Here is a 26,022-nt window from a genome sequence, read left to right as displayed (position 1 = left end):
TAAAAATGAATGCAGAGATGTGCTTTGTGTTGCGTCGAAGGGAAGGGAATTTGAAGTTGAAACAGGGAAGAGAATTTGCAAATGAAACGTAGAGTTTCATTTATCCACGTGGAGGCTTGTGTATGGGGGGGGTACTCCTCCCAAGTGCAAATAAATTTTTTGTACTTAAAATTACTGTAACTCATAATTCAAACTTTTACTTTTTGAAGAAGCTTGATACTTTATCGATAATTCATTATCATGCTTCATATAAAATAACCCATAGTAAAGTCTTGAACGGATCAAGCCAATATATATAATAATGTTTATCTGTTATATGAAAACACATCAATTTATAAATTTTATTTTTACCAAATCTCATATTTCTCATTTAAAAAATTTCTGTCTTTTTTTTTTTTATTTTTTTCTGTCCACTGACCAGAGCCTGAGAACAAAACAAAAGTGATGTACCATAGGTGTGAATAGAATAGATTGTGGTCGGCTGTCTCACCAACCAACATCACCGGAGAAGAGGAACATCATGGATCAGCCCTTTCGTGGCAAACACACATTGGACGGTCGTGGAAAAACAAGAAGGGCGGAACGCCCTCCAGGCCTCGTACTCAAAAGGATGATTCAACTTTACCATATGACCAGTGCTTCTGCGTCCTCTATGTTTGTTTGTGGGTACCATCGTTTCATGTCCCCAGCGATCTGTGTGCCCTAACTTCCTTCCTATGGGAATTTAAAATCAATAACAACCGCACACTCCAAAATATATCGATCGACTCACCCATCACTCTCACTCCAGAATAATTTTGAAGGTTTAAAGTGTAATTTTCTATTTTTTTAATGAATTTTGTTTTTAGTGCCTCTTTTTTTAAGGTTATTTTTTTTTGTTTTGCCTATGTTTTTGGATTTTTTTTTACACAATTTATTTTTTTTAGAATTATTTTATTATTAAGCTAGTTAGATCGTGGAGCACACAATTCAAATTATTTCAATAATAAAATTTGATTTATAAAATTTAAAATTTAACTTTAATTTTAAAATTAAATTATATCACGTAAATAGTGCATGATATAAAAGATTTAAAATATCGTTCTTATTTATTTATTTTCTTTTTTATGTATAGTTCTTAGTTTTTTTTTTGGGTTATTTAATTGTTTTATGTTTTATTAATGATTTATGGGTATTTATACTTTTTGACTTTTTTTAATGCACACTTGTCATGCCACGTATACTCTTAATCGTAAATTGAAAATTTGCTGAGCTGGAAGTTCAATTTTTAGAGGAATTAAAGAAGGGGTTGAACTGAAGGACTGTTGTTATTATTATTATTATTATTATTATTATTTGTTTCATATTTCAGGGACCATTTTTATTTTTTCGGATCAAAACCCAGTGTTTGTTTCGAAACTTTGCCACGTATTAAAGAGTGATAATGGTTTTTCTTGCAAGTAGCTAGAACATTAGTTGAACGTCAATGACCAGTCAATAATGATAAACGTGGCCTAAGTGATGAATGGCTTACAACTTCAATTAAATGTGTACCTATTTTATGATTCAAATCCCATGACAATTATTGGTTAATGCACGCATTTTATAGTGTCATTTTATATAAGCAATTAACATTTAATATTATTTTAAAAAATAATATTATTTATTATTTAATTTTTTCTAATCATAATCATATTTATTGACGTGATACATTTTAAATAATTTTATAGATTTACTGGAACAATCACTTGAAATGAAAAATATATATAAAATAAATAACAATAATATTTGTACAAATTCAAAGTATACCAATATCCTAGACTTGTACTCGTGAAACTTGTATATATTTATTTAGATTAATGTTAAGTACAGTTGTGGAGTATGTAAATATCGTACAGTCGATTTGAAAAGGAGTAGGGTCTACTGTTAAAAAATTAATTTCTTTTCATATAAGTTCCTTATTTATTAATTTTTTTAAAACGATTGTATGATATTTGCATACTCACTACTGTAATTATTATTTCTCATTTATTTAATATAAAAATATAATTTAAAATGAGTAATGTTATACATCACATCATCATTTTCTTTTCATTTCGTTATATAAAATGTGATATATTTATTATTATTGAATAATAAAAAATATCTAATAAAAAATTATTTAATAATAATAAATGTGTATTTTGTATAATAAGATAAAAATAGAATAATGATGGGATGTATAGAATTGAGATGTTTTCGTCGGAATTTCAACTTTGCCCCGAAAAGAAATTCAGCAATTACCCGAAACGGAGTCAGCGAAGCCACCGTTGGGTTGGGGTTAGTTATATTCTCTGTTTTCTAATTTCTTCCGCATTTCCCTTTCACTCTCCAGTCCTGCACACATTTTCACAGTCTCTCACTCAAGTCTCAAACCTCTGTCGAAACCTCACTCGTTCACTTCACTCCCTCACAGTGATTCATTCCCACGGAGAAACTTAGTTAGGGTTCCCTCAACTTCCTCTCACCTCCGCATTTACTTCATTCCCGCTCTGATTATCACCGGACCTCCGACTCAGATTCTTGCAATGGAGTTTCGGTTAAGTATGTAGTGGAATCCGGTGATTGGCTGAATCTAGGTCTTGATGGGCGTCTCCAAGGCCTGGAGGTTAAGCTTGATATCGGCGAACAAGCTGGCTCTGTTACAGAACCTGAACGGGTACGGTAGCAACGGCAATAATAATGATGATGATGATGATGATAATGCCAATAAGCTGCAAGCGTGCTGGAGATCGACTGCGACGACGCCGCTTCAGAGGAAGCCGATCTCCTGGTCGCTCGTCTGCGGGTTGATGCTCTTCGGCTTGGGCTTGATTTCGCTCTTCACCGGCCACGTCGCCTCTGATCTTGAATGGTACTCGCAGCGCTTAGTCAACCGAAGCTTCTACTCTAGGCTGGTAAAAATTCTTCTTTTACGGTCGTTGTTTGAATTGAATTGAAATGGTTTTGGTTTGGGATATATTTATGTGTCATTAGCTCTGCCAGTTTTGAAACCTTGAAGACTTTTGCTTTTATGACATTACGCTAATATTTTTTATTTGTGGAAAATAAAGGATGGGGGTCGGCGTGAGCCAATTGATATATGGAAATCCAAATATTCAAAGTATTTCTATGGCTGTAGCGAGCGAGGGCGGCATTTTGCTCGTAAGTTATTTTTACTTTTAATTTCATTGGAAGGTTTTTACCGTAATTACTTAAACTAGTGGAGCTATATTAGTACATATCAATGTCCTGCAATGCACTGTACTAGTGTTGTAAGTACCATTCTGTTAGCTATAATTTTATATTCTAACATTGGTTTTAGAAGTCATAGTGGGATAATCCCAGCCTCAATTTCACTAAACTTTCTTTTAGGTCCATCAAACATCGATTTGGCCTAATTAGTTAGGTATCATATTCTTTTGATGCAATGAGTGAGTTCTACTAGACCACTCATGTTAGAAAGGGAGTTTTCTTCTTAAGTGAACTACTATGCAATTTACCACCCTTGCTCCTCATGTTGTTAGTTTGAAGGTTGCTCAAATGCACTTAAGCTTATGGGAAAACTTCAGTTTGCACCACTGAATTATGTCCCCTTTTAGTGTCCGCTTGAAACTTTCAATTGAAGTATTTGCCACATGCAAATCAGTCTTAAGTACAATTTCCCGAATTATTTCCTTTTTCTCAAGATAAGGGTACATGCAACTTTTTGCTATTTTTTAATAGGCAATGTTTTGGTAGTTTGGGGGTGCTATTTATTAAAATTGAAAGTTTGGAGGGTAAATTAGATGTTGAGTGGTAGTTCATGGTGCAAAGTGAAGTTTTACCTAAGTTTGTCTTTTTTTATGGAAAATTCTTTGCTGGTCAAACAAGCTGAGTTTCTTCTTCTTGCTGTCTTTAAAAACATTACACATTTTTTACTCAATGCGGCTGTGTGTGATGTGTATTGTTGTTAATACTCATCTTAAACGTAAAAATATTTCTGATGCTACTTTTTTTTCAGCACAATTTGCAGTGTAACACTACAGCAGTATTTTTTTTCCATTTTTCTGCTGCTATGATAAGACCATTTTCATAAGCATCTCCTGCACTTTTTTTACGTTTTCTGAAAATCTCTCCTCCTCTCTCACTCTGTCTGTCTATATACACACACGTATATACATATACATACATACATATAGATACATGCACACATATACTTACACACACACACGCGCGCGCGCACACACACACACACACACATGGGTGTGGGTGTGTATCGATGCTCTAACAATACTTATGCCCAACATCGGGGTTGGTTTTAGTCTGACATCCGAAATATACTTTTATATGCTCATATATTTCTCTGCTAATGTTGCTAATACGAAATATAGCTGCTGTTCGTGAGCGATCATCAAATGGCTATTTACTTATTGCAACAAGTGGAGGGCTGAACCAACAAAGAACAGGAGTAAGTGAAAGATCTTTTGTTGTACTACATTTTCACCTGAAATTTTTTGTAGAAGATATAAATTTGCTTCATTAACTCTACATATGAATTATTTTGCATCTTCACTTCCTTATTTGTTTCAATTAATGAATTTGGGCTACCAAACAATTAACACGTTAGCCTTTGGAGATGACAATATATTTCCTGCGCTCAGATAACAGATGCTGTAGTTGTCGCACGCATTCTTAATGCTACATTAGTTGTACCTGAGTTGGATCATCATTCTTATTGGAAGGATAATAGGTAAGTGGGGATTCTAATTCCTTAGCCGTGTTAATTGATTTTGATTGTTTACCCAATGATTGTGATGATATTTCAACTTCACTATAACTATCTTACCAAGAGCACCTCATTTGGCATGCAGTGACTTCATCAGCATTTTTGATGTTGATTGGTTCATCTCTTCCCTTGCAAAAGATGTGACTATTGTCAAAAGAGTTCCTGATAAAGTCATGCGATCAATGGAGAAACCTCCTTATAGCATGCGTGTCCCAAGGAAGTCTGCCCCTGAATATTATCTTGATCAAGTTCTCCCTTTACTCTTGAAGAGACGTGTAAGGCCACTTTACTCAATTTGCAAGGCATGCTTTTAAATTGATTGATATATGCATAAAAGAACATTTGGTTTCAAAATCACTTTCAGCACAACCTCAAGTGTCTAAGTTCAAGCACTTGATTTTTCTGACATGTGTTTAATCCTCTAAAACTGTCAATGTGGTGTTATGGTAATGTTTTCTAATTTTATAATCCCTGATCTAAACTGGTCTTTTAGAGTTACTTACGCTGATTTGGTTATGGTTTGCTGCAGTGAGGCAATTAACTCTTGGTAAATTTTGCAGGTTGTGCAATTGACAAAATTTGATTATAGACTTGCAAATAATCTTGATGAGGAGCTACAAAAGTTGCGTTGCCGTGTTAATTATCGTGCTTTAAGATTCACAAAACCCATAAAAGGGCTTGGTCAAAAACTTGTTTTAAGAATGCAAGAGATGGCAAAACGTTTTATTGCAGTTCACTTGAGGTTTGTCCCTGTAACTGACAGTTAAAAGATTGGACTGCTAACTTTGAAATTTAATTGGCATGTAGAGTTCCTGGAGGTTGGATGCTGAAACAGAGCACATTCATTTGTGACCAATGTAACCCACCTCAGTATTGTCATTTATCTATATTTTACAACACTTTCATTGCCTTGTGAAAATCAATAGAATGTTGCTTAGGTTGCAATAAAATCAGATAAAACAAATTTTCTAATTAAATTAGTAAACAAATATCCTACATTGTATCTGAGAACTTTCCTTATTTACCTTGATCATTTTTTTTTTACCTTGACCAATTTGTATAATGTTTTCATCAATATTGCAGTAAGTCTAAAACAAAGAACCGTTCTTTTCATTGGATGCTCATAATGATTATGGTGGTTAACATAGATTTGTCTGACAACCATGGAAATTCGAGAAAGGAAGTGGGGATTGTTTGCTTTGTTTGGTGCTTGCTCACACTAATATAAAACACTTCTCTGTATATATGAAGTGCCAGCTTGGATACAGCTCTGATATATACATATACAACTGTGTTTATTATTTAACAAATGGTTTACCGGCCCATCCTTTCTCACACATATATGGAAGAGGAAGGCAGAATTTATGAGCATTCAGACATTTTGAACTCCACTCTGTTTTTACTTTCATCAAAGGCCGTGTTTGCAGATTTATTGTTACCACCTTGTAAATTATTGGAATATACTTTTGCATAATGCTCTCCCCCTTTTTGAAGATTCTCTTAAGGCATTACGCTCTTCAGGGCTGCATTTATTAAAAAATTCAATTTCTGGCGGAGTTTACTGCCGCAAGATAATACAACCTTAAAAATTAAAATTCATGTAGTCAATATTTTATATGCAGAGAATATCTAGATTGAATTATTTGTAGATCGCCCGTACCTTGCACTGGGTACTGACATTCAAATATTCCAATCAGAAGAGCTAATGATAAGACTGCACCTTTCTTCCCACCCTTTACTTCATCTATTTAAAATGCATCTTATGTACTATCCTGCAGTAGTTGTTTTCATATGCAGGGTGCTCTTGTGTTTGTTTTCTGTTTAGATAGCTGGATAAAATGTTCCATTTTTGTCATGTTTTTTCTATTTTAAGTTCTTTCAAGTTACCAAGGATTTGAATCACATATCTTTCTACAGAAAAATGTTAAACAAACATATTCATTCAGGAAGGCATGCATCCTTAACCACAGACACATTTATACATAAAATTGAATATTCTTTCCATGGATCCATTGGTTTGATTGAAACTGTTTTGATGACAGGTTTGAACCTGATATGCTAGCATTTTCTGGATGCTACTATGGTGGGGGTGAAAAGGAGAGATATGAGCTTGGTGAAATTAGAAAACGATGGGCTACATTACCGGTGAGATTGCTGTCATTACATATATATAAAGCATAGAGCTTTGATCCTTCAAAGCCACATCATTCACTTCCCATTTATTTTATTATTAAGTAAAAACTAAATAATATATATCATTATGTTGAAATTATAAATGAAAAATAATGTATATAATTAAATTATTATTTTTATTTAAAATGAGTAATCTTTTAGTTTTCCTAAAATTTACTTTTTTCTTTGATCAACTTATGCCCTTTTACTTTGGCACACTATAAAAATAGTCCTTGGTCCCTCCATTCACTCAAACAAAGTTTGTGAGGTTTCTCATCACTAACATATAAACTAAGGATATTAAGGGGATAGAAGATTAAGTTGCTCAACCAAGATTTTAGAGATCAAAATGCTAACATCAACACTATTTTATAATTCTCTTTATTCTATAATGCTAACTTAGTTATATAAGGTATATTTATTTATAAAATCTGGTTATTCCTTTTATGATTATTTTTTTCTTTATAATGTGCATGCATTACCTTGTTGTCCAATGACTAGAAGTACCATGCTTGTGAAGTCTTAACTCACCAATTATCCTAAAGGCTTAAGTTTATATCAAAGATCTGAGACCATGTTTTATCTTTAGCGCACAAAAAATATGGAAATGAACAATTTTTTCTAACATTGTATTGAAGAAAATGGATAACTATTTATTTTCAACAATGGTCTTTGTGTCAAATGACATATAGCTCTAATAGATGAGGATGGGGGTGGTGGAGGGTCGAGTTACATGCTTAGTTTTGTATGGGCTGTGACTTGTAGTTTCCTGTAAAAAAGATCATATATTTTCCTTTTAAATCTGAAGTACATGCTATCCATTCTTTTGTTTTTTTATGCAGGATTTAAGCCCCGAGGGAGAGCGGAAGCGAGGGAAATGCCCACTTACTCCTCATGAAGTGGGTTTGATGCTGAGGGCACTTGGTTTTGCAAATGACACTTACCTTTATGTTGCATCTGGAGAAATATATGGTGGAGAAGAGACTCTGCGGCCTCTCAGGGAACTCTTCCCAAACTTCTATACAAAGGAGATGCTCGCTGGTGAAGAGTTGAAACCTTTTCTTCCATTCTCTTCCCGCTTGGCTGCCATTGATTACATAGTCTGTGACAAAAGTGATGTATTTGTCACAAATAACAATGGAAATATGGCCAAGGTTCTTGCTGGTCGAAGGTAAGAAATCCAGTTCATTTTTTTTTTTCATTACCAAGGATGCTGATGCTGGCAAACTCTACTACATTAATCAAACACGCCATGGGACTAGTGGATATCACACACTGATTTTCTTATTATTTTCCTGTGATAATTACTAATGCACTGATTTGAATTACCTGTTACTTATCAATATAATTAGAAATGCACTCACTTCATGGATGATAATTTCATTGCAGAAACATATACGGTTGAGCAGGTAACTCAAGAAAGTATTTTCTACTGATTTGTTTTTTGGCTTTGTCTTTACTAGGCAATAATTAGGCATTAGTTAGCATGAAGATGGATTCTGAACCCTGGCTTCCAATTACCCTGCTGATGATATTTGATAAACTAAACTAGGTCACATCGTCAAAATCTTCCAGTTGACTGAAAACTTGAAGCACCATTCCAACTCTTGCATCCTTTCCACAAAGAAAAAAGAAGAAGAAAATATTTGAAAAGAGCCTCCTTTGATAGCTTTTTTGTACTCTAGGTGAAATACAATAATACTTGATGTTTACGAGGGAGTTTCTACTTAACATATATCCATTTTAAGATTAAAGCTACCCCTCACTAACAATTTCTTCATCACTTGTTTTGTATACTGTACGTGAGTCTTACCAATATAGGTTCCCAGTTCTGACATGAGGGGGATAAATAAGGACATGAGTTTTTGGTTGGCACAAGCTTTTTTTTATTAGTAAAGCCAATAAGCTCTATGCTGGGCCCAAATGGAGCAGATGCATCATGAAAAGCTATAAGATTTTTCATTTATAATGCTATGAAATCCATATACTTATTAATAAATTTGGACGGGCTGATACGGGAAAAAAAGATGAAAAGTAGCTATGTGGAGAAAATGTCTCGAGGTCAAAGTAATCAAAGAGGTCTCCCTAAAGATAACACATGGTTGAAAGAAAGAATGGGGGATATATGGGTTTGAATTTTGTGTAAGTTGTCAAATATTGATGTGTCTAAATTTGGTCCTCATTTCAAAGTATGTTTTTCTTTTCTTTTCTTTTTGTCTTTTAGCTAAGCTATACTTTAACTTTCTGAAATATATTGTAGGTTCCAATTTAGTTATTTCGAGCAATGAGCCCTTCATTTTCTTTTTTGATAAGTGAGCAGTGAGCCCTTCCGTTTATCAGAATCGTGCATTCACATTAGTTTTTGATCTATAGCTTGTCTCAATATTTTCAATGCCATCTACTTTTTTCCCTAAGTAAAGGGGTCAAAGGGACAGTTAGAATCTATGACATGGGGAGCAGGGAACATGAAACGGAATGCAAGTAACAAAACTGGAGGTGGCTATTTGGTGAGGTTGTGCGCCGTATAGTTGGCACCATGTTAAACTCTAATGGCTGTCTTGGAGGGGGGATGACTTGGAGAGTGGTGTGGATGTCACCAATGTTGGAGGTGATCTTCCAATTGGTTGTTAGGTGCTTATTCTGTATGATGGTGATGACATCAAGTGAGTCACCTTCAATGATTAAACTGTTGACTCTTTGGGCATTGGAACCAAAGACTGCAAGGTGAGCCATGGTTGCTTTGTCGATGCTAGGCTCATCTGGAGGGCATTTCTCTGTCTAGGCATGGAGAAGTTTGTTCTTTGAGCTATGACAGACTGCAGCTAACATGAGAAAGCCCTTTTTAACAGCCGCATTGAAGTTGAATTTCAGGGTCTGCAGAGCTGGAGGTGCCCATTACTCTTGCTTGCGGGGTGGAGGATTGTCATGCTTCGAGTTGCTCCCTATGAGTTATTTTGAGTTTATTATCCAAACAAAATTGTCTGAAGGTAGGGGTGGGCGGCGGTTCACCTGGACCTGCCCAACCTGCTGGGATATGGGTGGGCAATCCCACCCAATGGGCCCGTTGGGCAGATTCTAACTTAAAAACATTTATAGTGGCTGGGTAGTCCACCCGCTCACCCATCATACATGTATAAATTAAAAAAAAAACCTGATTTTCAGCTGACACTCTTTATTCTCCTTCTCTCCTTCTCTACCCTCTCGCCCTCTTTTCATCTTTGTCTCTTATCATCTCTGCCAGTCTCTTGTTTCTTCCTCGACGATGGTGATGAGCCGAGCCACTCGATGACGTTGATGTGCAAAGCCACTCGCAATGCTGATGAGCATAGAGCCACTCAAATAGACTGCACAGAGCCCCTTGATGACTGATGAGAACAGAGCCACTCGAACGGGCATGTGGCCATGGTTATGGGTCACGTCTTCTCCGAGGTGTGGAGCCACAACCGTGGCCATGGGTCTCGTCTTCTGCAATGCCGTTGGTGTCGGATCTGCGACATTTGTCTAAAATCCGAGTCCTTCGATGAGATCAATGTTTTGCTTGGGTTTGTTATTTTTATTTTGAGAAAGTTTGTGCTGGAATTTGGTTGATTTTGACTTTCGAAAGATTTATACGGGGTTTGGGAAAATAGGCTGAGCAGCCTGCCCACCCGCCCGTTCAACGGGGATGGATGGACAGGATCTAGGGCAGGGGCGTGGGCAGGGGCTGGGGTGGGTGCCTGGGCTGGATAGGTCAACTACCTGCTCGTAGAGGGTGGGTAGCAGGCCTATCTGAAGGATTGGCCAAGTTAGACTTGATTTCGTAGGAGCCATGTCATATCCATTTCCACAGCTGCAAACAAGGTAAAAGAATGGGTGTCATTGGGATAAATATTAAGAGGATGTTTGGGGAATAAGATGAGATGAGAAATTTCTAAATAGTAGTAAAATGATCTGTAAATAGTAGTGAAATGGTTTGAGTTATGATGTTTTATGGAATTTTGGGAAAGGAGAGAGAAAAAGTTGAATAAAAATATTATAAAGTTAAAATAGTATTAGAATATTATTTTTTAATATTATTTTTGTTTTGAGATATGAAAATTTTGAATTGTTTTTTGTGTTTTGTTTGGAAGTTTGAGAAAACTGTAATGATTAGGTAATGATTAGATGAAAAATTTGAAAATTAAAAATTAAAAATTAAAAAGTGTATGTTTGAGTGGTGTTTAGATGTTGAGATGAGATGAGATGGGATGAGATGGGATGAAACTATCTCAACATCCAAACAACCCGTAAGGGCAAGTTTGGAGAGTGAGATGATTTGAGAATTTTGTGAATAATAGTAAGATAGTTTGTGAATAATAGTGAGATATTTTGAGTTGAGTATTTTTTGAGTTTTGGGAAAGGAGAGAGAAAAAGTTGAATAAAAAATATTATAAAGTTAAAATATTTTAAGAATATAGTTTTATAATATTTTTTTTATTTGAGATTTGAAAAAGTTGGAATTGTTTTTTATTTTTATTTGAAAATTTGAAAAAATTGTAATGATTAGTTTGAAAATTTTGTATTTGAATTATGTTTGGGAATAAGATGGGGATGAGATAAAATGAGATTAGATGATAATTTTATGTCTCATCCCATGCCCCCAACCTGCCCTAAGAGTAGGTGCTAGGTTGAGGATGACTATTCATTCAGAGATGGGAGTGGCAACTAAAAGGTGTGGATTGGAAAGGCGAGCTTGATTTCCTTCAAAGTACTCTTGTATAGTGACAATTGGTGAATAGGTGCTATGTCAATAGGCTGAGCAGCCTGGCGGTCCGAAAGATTTTCCAATCATCCTTACTTAAGGGGCCAGCCACTCAGAGATAATTTCCTTTACTGGTCAATTTCATAGGGCAATTTGATGGAATAAGTACATCTTTCGTGATGAATCCTGGTGAGGGTCTCATCAATTTAGAGGAAAAGCAACGTTGCTCATAATCAAAATATTCAAGGACGAATTTCGAACCTTTCTGTTTTTAAAATTTAGGAAAAAATGGGACCTTGTTACATTTTGATGACCTCAAGTAGACCTTTTCATATAAAACTTTTCCTAGATTTACTTGCTGTTATAATAAAAAAAAGACTTAAGCCTGAGTTTAGGTTTTCATTTGATTGTGTACCCTGGTCCAAGCTACCAAGCATTATCTCAATACCATTAGCCGTTATCTTAGATATACTTTGGATTGTTTGATTCCTCACGAGATACAAATAGGGCACAAATGGTGAGAAAGGAGGGTAGGTGCCCTCCAGTTGCAAGTGTTGTAGATTTTAGATTTAAATAACTACGGAACATGTTTGTTTGTGGATGTGGAGATGACTAGTTTCTGCTTGATAAGGCTACTTTTGAAACCCATGCTTTTACCTTACAACAGACAGAACTCGAGACTTTGCTTTGCCCGTTATATTGTCATTGTTGTTGTTGTTGTAATCCTCTTCTTTATTTTGCTATTTGTTGTTGAATGTTCTGCTTGTTTAGTATAGTCTTGTATTGGTACATTCTGAACTATTTTTTGTTAATTACATTTCATGTATCATAGGAGGTATATGGGTCATAAGAGGACCATAAGACCAAATGCAAAGAAGCTTAGTGCGTTGTTCATGGCGAGGCAAAAGATGGATTGGGATACATTTGCAAGAAAGGTAAAGTCATGCCAAAGAGGCTTCATGGGAGATCCAGATGAGATGAGACTAGGACGAGGAGAGTTTCAGGAATTTCCATACTCTTGTGTCTGCGAGAAACCGTTCAATGATAATGGCACCATCTACAATGGGTATCATCTCTCAGATCAAGTTGCCATGGGATCTGTAACAAAGATTAAATCAACATACGATGATAAGAATCAAGTGAGCGAGTCTACTAATACCAAAAAAGAGAAACATGGCTCGAGCCGACGGCCTGGGTAGATAATGAAGACAAAGCATTTCTTTAAGATGATTGGAGATGAGGACCAAAGGAATGGCGGAGAGATGGGAAAAAAAAAAAAGAAATTTCCCAAGGTAATGTGGTAGTTGGAATTGGTTCTAAATATACCAGAGACGGCGGGGCTCTTCCCGCCCTTTCAATTCAAGTATGGCAATGTTTTTGGTTTGTCATGCCAGGGCTAAATTTACTCGGAACAGCATTCAAGCATGACCATGACATCTAGTTGGTGTTCTTTATCTCTGTTTGGATTGCTAAATTGACCGTTATGGTCCATGTATAGGCGTGAAAGGAATGATGAACTGCAATTGTTTATAGACAGTTTCTCTTAGGTACATAGCTGAGGGTATTCGAGAAGCATAACAACTGCAGTATTGGGTTAACAAAATGTTTATCGTGTGACGACTTTATTTTTCAGTTTCTACAAATTCAGTGTATAAGTAAATGTATCGGTTACCATGGGCTACCCCACGGTTCTGCACAATTTGGACGTTTTCTCTTAGATTATAGCACTGATTTAATTGATTGCTTCATTGTGTTCTGTCACTAACTGATTCAATGGCACGGCTTAAAATAAGGGTTGTAAATATAACCTTTTTTTTTTTAATTTATTCACGAATTATTTAATATTGACAAAATTGATATTTTATATTATTTCTTGAAACCTTATCAAAAATTTTAACGAACTTTTGATGTTTATGTTTATAGATATATTTTTTTTGAATAATGCTGCATACAGTCGTGTAGTCACTTTGAAAAAGGTGGGGTCTATTATTAAAAAATTAACTTCTTTTTATGTGGATTTCATATTTATTCAATTTTTTCAAAACGACTACATGATGCTTGCATACATGACTGCAAGAATCATTTCTCATTTTTTCATATTGACAAGTTCCGGAGATTGTGCAAATACAACATGTCTATAACCCTGTCAAACCCCCCGAACCCGTGTAATGCATTTCCATCACATAGTCAGAAAAATCATTGACTTTTTATAAATAGAATGTGGCTCTTAATTATTTATTTAGAGCACTGGCTAAAATGTATTTTTAATAGCAAAATTAATGGATGCCGGAGTAAAACACAAGTTCAACAAATTGCACTACTGACTCAACCCGAGAATGACAAAATCCTATCCATCCACAATCCAACCGTTAGCCAGGTGAATCCTCTATTGCTAAATCTACAAAAACATTCATCTTATGACGGTCTAGGCTACTCACCGACAGAGGCAACCATTTACATGATTGTTAAGCCTTTAGCTAAGTCTATCTCTGTCATTAAGTCCAGTATGTAGTAGTAGTAGTAGTGTTATTTGAAGTTTGCTGAAGGGCCTCCGGCCCATTAGTAATTAGGCTTGTGAGATCCAATTACAAATGTATCTTTTAATTAGGTATTACGTATGGTAATCCTGTGGATGCTCAGGGAAAGTTTGTTACAGGAAGAGGAGTGTATATCCTCATGTACGAGGGGATTCTCCCATTATGCAAAATCAATACAACATTAGAGTTTCTCTCCTATCTTTCTCTCTTTCTTTTATGCCCTTCTCTCCTAGTACTGCTTTCGGTTTTGCAAAATCGGTTCCAAACATGTCCGGTTCCGGTTTGCTTTTTCCAACTTCAGACTAAACCGGTTCATATACATACATATATATATACACACTAGTAAGGGTGCTACATGCAAGGCATGTATGCCCCTTGCATGTAGCGTCCGGTTGGAAGAAAAAAAAATGCTTACCAAAAAGTAAAATCTCTTCACAGAAGCGGATTACAGTAGCAATTCATCTAAAAAAGTGTCAAAATTAAGTAAAATCTTCCAAATAAAAATACATTATCATTTTATAACAACATGTATAAAAAAAAGCGTAACAAAAGCTCTTCGAAGACAGAATCTTAACAATAGCATATACAACGCAAAAGTCTTTTTAAGTTAACAAAACGTTATTTTTGTAGTTTGAAGGAAATATATATTTGGAACTATGTTGTTGTTTCAGTCATTGGATAGATGGACAAGACATTAAATCTCTTAGAGCATTGGCATTGGTCTCGATAAAATGAAGAAATCTCTAAAATTTGAATGGTTTGGGAATTAAAACGCTGGCATTAGATTCGATAAATATGAAAACTCAAATTTTGAGCTACAAGAAATTTAATTTGTTCATAATCTATCCTCGTTATTTTATTACAAAATACTTCTTCCAACTGTTCTCCCCATTTTCATCCATGATTTCGTTTCTTTCTCCCAGACCTTTATTCCCTTTCTTCCTTTTCTGTCCCTTTCTCCCATTTCTTTCGCCTGTGAATCCGAAAAAAAGTTTCCTTTCTTCCTTTCAATTTTCTATCTTCCCTTTCTCTTTCTCTCTCTCTCTCTCTTCCCTCTAGAGCCCGATGCTCCCTCTCTCCCCTTCTCTCCATTTTTTATTTAGGTTTCGCTAAACCCAACCTCATAAACTCACACTTCCCTACATAAATCGCACTTGAGGAGCACAAGAAAATCTTAGTGATGTCATTCGAGTAAATCATTCTTGAGTGGTCGAGGAAATCACTACCCAATCCAGGAAATCACTGCTTGAGGGTATTTTCTTGCATTTTTCTAAGCACCCAAACTGAGAGCATTTTTCTTGCATTCCTATTCTGAATCACTAGGTTTATGAGCTAATCTTCTTTGAGTATTTGCTATTTTTTTAAACTTCAAATTGGGTTTTTGGGTTGAAGGCATTGGCTTCCAAGCTGTTACTTGTCGTGGTGTTCGTTTTGGATCTAATAGCTTTTGCTCTTACTATTGTTACTTTAGCATATCACTTTTTTACGATAAGGTATGTGGGTTTTGGTTATAGACTTGAAAGAGGCAGTCCTGGTGTGACTTAGCTTGTTTCTTTAATTTCTTTAGGATCTACTACAAATCTTGCTATAAATTAGGGACACCCAGTTTCTAAAAAAGGATAAAACAAATGAACCCCAGTTGCCGAAATAGGTCTATTATGTATTGCTTGTAAGGTTATGGCATAGTAAATATGTAGCGTTCGATGATCATTTCTTGCTTTGTGAAAGCCAAGTGAATATGCCTCGTAGAAAAGGTTTAATGTTTCATCAATTCTCCTATAATCAAATTTTCATCTGTCTGGGTTTCTATGAATTAATGTTTTGCTGGTTGCAGGATCAGGTGATCATTAGCAGAAAAGGTTGCCCAACAGTTGAAAATTGGTTTGTGGAGCTATTACATTATTTTGGTGAATCTACTGGAGTTGTTGGTTTATGAATTGGTTTGTTGGTGGAAATGTTGGGTGATACTGAATGTTGTGGATTTATGAACTACTTGCTCTGAATGTTGGTGGTTTATGAACTACTTGCTCTCCAAGTTCTCCTATATGTTTTCTGTTAGTTGGATATTTTGACGTTTTATTTTCATGTACATGTTTTATTTTAATGTTTGGATTCAAGCTTTGAATAGTAGATTCTGAATATGTGGTGGAATTGCATTTGCACTTGCATCAGACGGGGGCCTTCAATAATCCAATTGGTGAGGTAGCAGTTGGTATATTGTTTCATTTTATTGTAGTTTCGGTTACTTGTAAAAAACATTATTGTAATTTGGGTGTTAGATTGCTGCCCAAGGTTTATCATCTCTGTGTGGATGATTTGATAGTAGTCATTTATTTGAAGTCACTTGATATGCCAAGAAGTGGCTTTCCAACTAAAGATAACCTTTATGTGGATGATTTGATAGTAGTCATTCTCCCCTACACAGAATATGTAGGAGCTATTGCTTGTAAACATTAAAATATGTTGATCGGGTTGATGAATGAAGAACCATTGGAGGTTCTGATGCTGAAACTTATATTCTGAAGATATTGCTCGAGTTGGAGTAAACCAATGGCTGTCTGATTTGATGGACATAGCATAGTATTGGTTTATATGTTTGGAGTAAGTCATAACACTACTAGAATTGACATGGTTGTCAATACCAAGGATATTGTATATGTGTTAGATCAAACTCTACTTGAGTAATTTCAGCTTGTCCATTCATCAATAATCATATGTTAATACCAATGATTGCTCGAGAGAGAAGATACTTGTTATTTATTTTGTTTGATGGTAGCAACTTGAGTTAGTTAGATTTATAGAGATATGCAGTAGACTACTAGTTTGGATTTGAAAATTAGTTTGTGAACTGTGTTTGTTTTGTAATTAGGTTGAGGAAAAAAATTAGTTGAGAAACAATAATCTAAGTATCAAATTAAATTATTAATATATATATATATGGTTAGTGTAATTGCAAAATATGAAAAAAAATAAAAATATTATTATTAAAAAAAATAATATTATATTATTATTTTGATGAATCCAATAGCTAATTCAATGTGGGGCTATGGATAGGGAGGTTTTAGATATATGTAAAACATGTACTTTTCATCAAGATTTAAAGATGAATTTGATGAGTCCAATGCTAGTGCTCTTATACAATTGTTGTTGGAATTCATCTAGTTTCGTGCCAAGGTATATGATCCATTTTTTTCTTAAGCCTGTGTCGCAATAGTTTGCAAATACGATAAATGTTCCTACATGAAATAAATTTAGAATTTTAGGAAATTCTGAAAAAAAAAATGTTATCTAAAAAAAATGCATCTATTCAAATGTATTTATTTTGCTTCCATAGACTTTATGGCATGGCTTCAAAGAAGTTGTTATAATTTATAATATCCTAAGTTTTATGTTAGAATTTTATATACATAGAAATGAACCCCAATGGAAGAAGTATTGTTTTCTAATGCTTTTTATTATAACGGTAGTATCATAAAAAATTTTCTTAAATAATTTGATTACTTCGCCGATGTGATTCTTGAATTCAATTGTTGTGCAACTCATTGCTTCTTCTGTTATGGGTCCAAATAGAATGGCTACAGTCATCCATTATCATCCTCTACCTCAACATAGGCTCGACAACTGAAAGTAATGAACGTGCCGTTGTGAATTTGAATGTATCATTAATATAGTAAAGTTGTGATATCAAAAATCACAAATTAAAATATGAACAAAACATGTATACCGTGGCTGTGAGTTACTCATACTTTTGCAATGATAACATATGAATCTCTCATTGTGTTCATATCATGTCCCATTGTTACATCCAATGCAAGACATGTAAAAAAAGACTTCATGGAGATCAACCACAAAGATTCTTGCTCGAATCCAAAATCTTGGTTTTTATATCAAATTGGAAACAATTATGTGTGTAAAGTGGATGTAAATATTAAAAAACTTTGAAAGGAAATCCTATTAAATTACAAGGTAGGTAGTGTATTATATATATATATGTTTGTACATAAGGAGTAATAATTTATTGGTAAAAGTAAAACTTTACTGTCATGGGTTGTAAACTCTTAAGGAAGCTAGCGACGTCACCAATCTTGATTATAGAGCGGACACTAATAGTTGAGGCTAATGCTGATTGATTATGTAATCTTTTTTATCAATTATTTTTTCGAGCTGTGAATCATTAAGTGTTGCCCTTAAAACTTTTATAGAAATCCATAAGAACAAAAGTAATCATGGGGACAAAAGTATGAACATCTATGTAGGAAATCATGACTAAATAATTTTAATATGACAAATGCATCTTGATATATGTTAATAGATTACCATTGGCGCAATGAGGTTACAACAAGAATGAGAGGATTGATGGTAAACACACTGGTTGGTCGCAATGAAAGAGAGAATTCTGTATTGTAAGGATATATTATGAGTAATCCTTAGGGCCTGTTCTGCTGATTTTAACACAAAAACAGCCAGCCACTTATACGGTTACACATATGCCTTCCACCATATCTATCTTAAACCAACAAACATCAGAAAATCGATTTCAAACAAAAACTCCCCTTCGTCCCTCGCACCCCCTTCGTCTCTCGAATCGCAACCCCGAATCCCACCCCCTTCGTCCCTCGTCCCTGAATTGAACCTTCTTGGCACCTTGCAAAATGGGAATGAAGGTTAAAATCTCATGTTCGTCATTTCAACAAATGACTGACAAAACCCATCTTCCCACATCAACATTCTTCACAAGGTTTTGACAGACAAAAAATACATCCAGTTGAAATTACTGAAGAACATATCGTGCAAATGAAAACTTACTAAATAACTATCAATAATTATCAATCACAAAAATTAAAATACAAACAAAATAAACATCTTCCAGTTTCACTATTTTTTTCCACTCTTTTCTTGCAAGGAAGAGTAATGCTCTGCCTCGTCGCTGAGCAAAGGAAACAAAGAATGCAAATTATACTGCTAAGCTGAACATAATGTTCAAAAATACTACTCTGTTTACTAAATCCTCTACTTTCTCAGCAACCAAACTGAGAGGTGAAGGCAAACCATTACCCCCTCTAACTCTTCTGCAATAAAAAGAAGAGAGACCGATATTGGAAGCTTCGATGGGCTTCAATGCTGGAGGCTTCGACGGTATGAAAAATTCTGATAGGTTTTGGGTTGCGTTCACAGAGAGAGAGAGAGAGAGAGAGAGAGAGAGAGTAGACGGAAAGTTCGTCCCTCACAAATTATAGATCCTTCAGCCACCAGTTTCGGCTCCACCAATTCCGTCTGCCACTAGTTTCGGCGCCAACCATTCAGTCAGCCACCAGTTTTGGCGCCACCATCTTCGTCGCCCACCATCGCCAGGAACGAGAAAGCTTCTAGTGATTCTCTATGGTCTACCGTTGTTGATAAAGGGGCTAGTAATTTGGAAAGGGCTTCCAAACTTCTAGTGATTCTCTATGGTATACCGTATTTTTCCTTGTGTGTTTTTTCTTACGTGTCATGAGTGGATTGGAGGGCTGTTTTTGTGTGAAAAGTAGCCGGACCGTTGGGAAGCGGTTCTCATATATTATAGCTTAGCTCCAATAATATTTGAAACTGTTTCACATTCAACATGGACAAACCAGCCCCACATTGTAAGGTAAATTGGCCTAAGGCTGTAAGATTTAAATAAGAATATCGAAACCTTTAATATTGGCTAATAACATGTCAAAGATTCAATTAAAGGGTTAAAAATTACATACATGTAGTTGGGAAATAGTTTTTACCTTTGATTGATTGCATATATTTCTTGAATTAATGTCGGCTCATGTATTATACTTATCTTTCTAGGTGGCTTAATGTGTATAGCAATAGCTAAGAGATTTGATTAATTATATTTAAGTTTTGTTAGTTATAAATGAATAAAACTATGAAGAAACTTGGAATGATGATGTGAGAAATATCTATTTCAGTGATTGTGTCCTTGTAACTATCTAACTCAGTGAAGGTGATAAGATTATATTCGGGTGGCTGCAATGGTTCGTCATCGTCTGGTATATCCTTAATAATTGTTCTCGAATTTAGAATCTATTGGTATTGATGAGTTTTGATTCTATGTTTTAGGTCCAGCAATTTGAAATATCCATTACTGATGTAATAAGATCAAAATTTATGCAGTGTATCATCATGCATATCTATATCTCAGTCAAAGATGATTGCTTGTAACCGATTGCCCTGTAAATCACAATACATTTTAAGTTATGCACACACAATTTACTGTAGGGTTAAGTTTAGACGATATAAGAATCTAATCTCTTTAGAATATAGTTGGGAGCAACACATTTTGTGAGGTCCATATGTGTTTATTTTAAACATATTTTATAAAAGAATAGAACATGCCGAAGAATTCTTTTTTTTTTTTTTTTTTACAAATAGTAAAAATAACAAGTGTAATACCTCGGAGTCAATTAATGTCAACTTCTGATACTTTGCTAGTGATTTGTCCCTTACAATCATTTTGATCTTCCAATTCCTTGTACTGGGAGTAATATATTTGATTGATGTATAGATAGTTCACATCTTGAAGCCTAGCCATGCATAAGAAAAATATATATTAGTGCATCAAATTTATATTTCATGAAATAATTATAATAAATTTTAGTGCAAGAAAATAATAAGAACAGCCAAAAGGAGAATCAAATTGTACATAATCAGAAATAACTTATTCGAAATACGCAACAATCTGGCAAGGGCTCCTCATTTGCTAACATTGCATTTGCTATTTTTGTCAAGGGCTCCAAGTAAAATAGATGTTGCAACACCAGATGATGCAGTTGTGAATGCAATTAATTGTTTAGATCTAACTTTAACAAAAAATGTTTTATATAGGAATGTCTTAGCAGTGTCAGGGCCATCAATAAAAAATAGTGCAGCCTCATTTAATCTTTTGTAGGATTTTTTTTATGCATGTTGTTGTTTGTGATTAAGAATCATTGATGCTAAAAGATTTTCTTCTGGAATTGTAACTGTTAATTCATTATTGATTTCCTTAGATTAGAATTGGACTTCATCAAAAGAAACATCATTATCTAGAAGATTGAACATATTGATGTCTTTTTATATCGATTCAAGTGTACAAGAAATACTTCTCAAGACATTTGTTCTCACATCTGTTGGTATTGCATCAGTTGTTTGAAAATCAGTTAACATATCGTGTTAAAAAAGTTCCTAAAGTTTCTTTGGGTTTGTAGGATTACAATATACCAAGATTGTTTCAAATAATCACCTTAACTTGTATGACATTTGATACAAATAAACTTCCTGTAAACAATCTTATAAACTGCTATCTCTTTTTAACAAGCCATGTAAAGTAACTACTTCTCAAAATATTGGTGCAATGATACTGTCAACTATTTGGATGTGAACAAATGATAAAGAGCTTCTGATGTGATTCAATAATATTCGTAGATAATATCTTTTCATTCAAATGGGTTTGTTGTATCAATCTGTCCTAAACACTTTTTTTTTTAGTCCATATAGATTTTCGCTAAGAGTAGATCTATATATACTTCACATAGTTTTAGGTGGAGTAATCCATTGAACTGATTGGAACTGCTAAATTTCATCAATATCTTCAGTACCTTGTTCAGAAATTAAATTGAAAGTAACACAATTGTGGCCTTTGTAAATGTATTTGTAAAGATATTTCACCGCTTTGATTGTAGAGCAAATCTTAACATTAATATGACAATCAAATTTTGAAATCAAATGTAGATTGTGTGGAACAATCTAACGATAATCCAAATTTTTGCCTCTAACTTTAGCAGTTATTCTATTATCACAACGCTTGTACTGTTGAAAACAATCCATTCCAACAGTAGTGGTAGCTGTAAAACCTTTTAGGTAGTATTTTTGCAATTGCCATCTTTTTTAATGCACACATTGGTTGGATTTATTATTCCACAAGGGTCTACATCATATGTTTAACAATTGTTTTATATAGATTCAGGTTCTCGTTTTTATTAGGTATTTTTGCTGATATAATCTCATCAAATGATTCAGAAGTATATATTTTCCAATCTCTCTGTAGTATGATCAGGAAATGAGCATGTGCAAGACCTCTTTTTTGGTGTTTAATTACGTAAACATATGCTGAAACTTTGCCAAAGCCTTGTTGTTTGAACAAATCATCTTTGAGCTCTTCTAATTTTGCTCTGAAGATGTGTGCAATCAAGTCTGGACGATTTTGTGCCTCTTCTTGTGATCTCAACTCATCTAAATTTTTTCTCAACTTAGATTACATGTCATGGTCAAGAAAATATCAGGTTTTCTAAAATGTTGGATCAAAGTCATTCTTTCCATATATCTTATATGCATATCTCTTGGGCTTCCAATAAAAGATGAAGGCAAAATAATATGCTTGCCACTTTTGGAAACCTTAGTTTGTCGAATTGAAATACTATCAACAATACCAATATACCTCAGATTGAATCTGTTATTACTTATTATGAAAATAATCTAATTTTGATGTTTCGATTTTAACATACATATCAACAACAAATTGTTGTAATAGACAACCAGACAATAACAAAATACACCAGTTGTTATATTTATTTATTTATAACTTGTAACAGTAGTATTCACAGCATGAAACAATTGATTCTTTCCCTTTTCATTACCCTATATATGTCTTGATGCCAACTAGTATCACCGAAAAGAAGTAACAATGGATATGATAGCGAATCATAACAACTAAAACAATATTGAACTATATAACTTCTACCTGCATGATTGAAGACCACAATGTCTCGGCCCACTAAGCTTTCAGAATCTTCATTTTCAATCTAAATAACTGCTACTTGCAAGACCGATAGAGCATTATAAACACGTTGATACAAACCAATATCTGATCTAATATGAATATTGTGGTTTTCCAAATTAGACACATCACCAAGAGTTCAGAAGAAAGCAGAGTATGGATTAACATCAATTATATCCATGAGTCTCGCAATAATCAAAGGATTTAATCTTCCAAATCATAAACACGATTTTCTAATTCATGTTCAATATAAAAAAATACTATTGTGAATAAGAAGGGCGTCCATCCAGAAAGATTAAATTATTAACGTAATGATATATTTGTCTCAGAATGTGTAAATCTCTTTGTTTCTTTTGCATAGATCTTGATCAAATTTAACTCTGAATTATGTAAAAGCAAATTTATTATTATGTGTGTGCACATAGGTAAGAAACTCATTAGATTCAGCTGAGTTGGAAGTAAATAGTTGATACAATTGATCAGAAACATCATTAGCAATTAACGAAATTGTCCCGTCGGCATAATAGAAACCATTTGTCTCGTGATAAAATCTTTTTACCTAACAATATTTACACAACAACACCAATGATAACAAATTTGCCTCAAGTGGTACAGTTTGTAATATTTGCTTAAAGTTAGCGGATCGTTGATGTTGTTTTCCTATGGCATAAAGAAATCGTAGAGTGAACAAAAAAATAAAACTTTTAAATGATGTAAAAAATGTTATTAAAGCAATGGTCGAACAAGAAGGAAGAAATGAGACAGAAGAAATCGAGAAGAAGTATGACCCATTTCTAAATTTGTCTTTACCTCGAGAAGATGTTGATGCCCTTGTCTCAAAGTTGTGTTGGTTAGGAATAAGATAGGTAGCCTCATGTGGAAAATGCTTACTATGTCGAAAAAAATAAATGCAACCATTATTGGGAAAGTAAGAGAATAACCAAAGCATAAACAATTAGGGGTGAGATTCGGTAGGTCCGGACCCAAAAAACCAACCGGACGAGCCATTTCTGTCCGGACCAGACTGACTCGAGACTGGACCATTAACTAACCTATCACCAATTCACCATTAACTAATTATTAACATCTATATCTATAATCTAATTAAAGTTACTAGATAAATTTTTTGTAAAATACCTAACTTGGAAGTTAATATAAAGCATGTATGGAGTGACGAGTCTATGACTCTATGGCCCTATGGATAATTCAATTATTTATGCTTCATATACAAAATGTAAAAAGTTTAATATAGCTCATTAATACATTGACAATGTGACATACTCTAAGTTAGTAACAAATTAGAAATTAACAACATCAATATAATTTTAATTAATTATTTTTTTAATGTGTTAATTAAATAATCCATATTAAATGGTTTACTTAATTTTAATTTTATTAATTTAAATAATTTTTTTATTAATTTATGTGCCAAAAGATAAAAGAATTGAAAATCACATTTTATGCATTATAGAAAACGGCACCGTTTAGTGTAAAATTGGACCTGTGGGAAGGAAATTTAAAACGTTGCGTGAAACGACGTCCCAGTTTATTTTTTTTTAAATTTCTTTATATTGAAACGGCATTGTTTAGAGTTATTTTAACCCTAAACAGCGTCGTTTTGGTCTTAGGGCACAATTCCCCTATTCTCCCATAATCCCTAATCACCTTCTCAGTCCTCTCACCTCTCTCAGCCCTTAGGAACCCAGAACCCTAGCAGCCTCTGTGACTCGATCGCTGTCTGCTTGTCACACTCCCCTCTCCAGCCTCTCTGTCCATCCGCCACCTCTCCAGCCCATTCGTCGCATGCCTTCCCATAAACCAGCCTCTTCGTCGCATCTCCTCCAACAAACTAGCCCCTCCGTCGCAACTCGCAACCATTGCCAGGCTGCCCTCTCCGGTCCTTCCTTCACGACTCACAGCCCCTGAAGCCGAAGGTTATAAACTTATACATTGCAATTTGTTTTGATGTTGAATCCTTGATGTATTTGTTGATGTATTTTTCTTTTTTATCTTGATGTATTTGTTTTGATCTTAAGTATTGTAATTTGTATTTGTTGAATCTAAAAACCCCACAAAAAATATAAAACCGTTTGATATGAATTTAAATTCACAACAAATGGTCCCGATACAAGGGAAAGAAATAAGTATTTTTTTAATTAAAAACTCAATGGATATCCTTTGTTATAAATAAATCTGTTGGTGGGTCACAAAGTGGCAGGGTCAATGGTTTGAGATCACTTTATAAAAATATCAAAAGGTGATCCCACTAAACCTAGGGCTGCTTGAAATTATTATGGTGCTTCGTATGCATGTGATATGAAGACCAACAGTACGAAATCCATGAAGTATCGCATTGAGAAGTAATGTAAAACATGTATGTTTAAGAAGACAAATAAGTCCCAGAAGACTCTAGGTTGGAAGGTGGAGGGAGGAAGTGGAAGTGGGGGACTTGTGCCCATTGCATTTAGTGTTGAGGCTTGTCGACAAGCCTTAGCAAATATGATTATTCTTGATGAGTTGCCCTTTAGCCATGTTGAAGAGGAGAGTTTCATGAAGTTTATGCTTGTGGTTTGCCTTAAGTGGGTAGGAATTGTATCCCGTATGACGATTGCCAATGACTGTTTTAGTTTGTTTTTTAGGGAAAAAATTTGAGAAATGCTCTTCGAGGGCAACGAATTTCTGTCACCACAGATACATGGATATCCGTGCTAAACCTAAACTATATGTGTCTCACAGCACACTTTATTGATGATGACTGGAAGCTACATAAGAGGATTTTTTCCTTTTCTTTGGTTGAAAATCACAAGGGTGATACACTTGGTAAAGGCATAGAGATGTGTTTGTATGATTGGGGGCGACCAAAAATACTTGCACTCACTCTTGATAATGCAAGTTCTAATATTGAGGTCGTTTCTTATTTGAAAAAAAAACCAAGTATAGGAGAGACACGGTCTTGGAACATGAATTCTTGCATGTTCGATGTTATGCCCACATTTTGAATTTAATCGTTCGTGAGGGGTTGAAAGAATATGATGAGTCT

The 26,022-nt window shown here is 34.5% G+C and overlaps 1 protein-coding gene across 1 annotated transcript; it reads left to right on the top strand.

The window, feature by feature from the left end:
- The first annotated feature begins 2,325 nt into the window (after nucleotides 1-2,325).
- On the top strand, nucleotides 2,326-13,404 carry LOC108989941 (O-fucosyltransferase 29). Its single transcript, XM_018963718.2, has 9 exons — nucleotides 2,326-2,915; nucleotides 3,072-3,162; nucleotides 4,371-4,447; nucleotides 4,641-4,729; nucleotides 4,851-5,040; nucleotides 5,326-5,507; nucleotides 6,808-6,910; nucleotides 7,780-8,108; nucleotides 12,490-13,404. The coding sequence occupies exons 1-9, from the start codon at nucleotides 2,604-2,606 to the stop codon at nucleotides 12,854-12,856; spliced, it is 1,740 nt and encodes a 579-aa protein (XP_018819263.1). The 5' UTR covers nucleotides 2,326-2,603; the 3' UTR covers nucleotides 12,857-13,404.
- The last annotated feature ends 12,618 nt before the right edge of the window (nucleotides 13,405-26,022 follow it).

The sequence above is a fragment of the Juglans regia genome, chromosome 2 (genome assembly GCF_001411555.2).
Source record: "Juglans regia cultivar Chandler chromosome 2, Walnut 2.0, whole genome shotgun sequence".
Taxonomy (NCBI): domain Eukaryota; kingdom Viridiplantae; phylum Streptophyta; class Magnoliopsida; order Fagales; family Juglandaceae; genus Juglans; species Juglans regia.
Note: the sequence above shows the minus strand (reverse complement) of the source record. Positions and strands in the feature narration are given on the sequence as shown.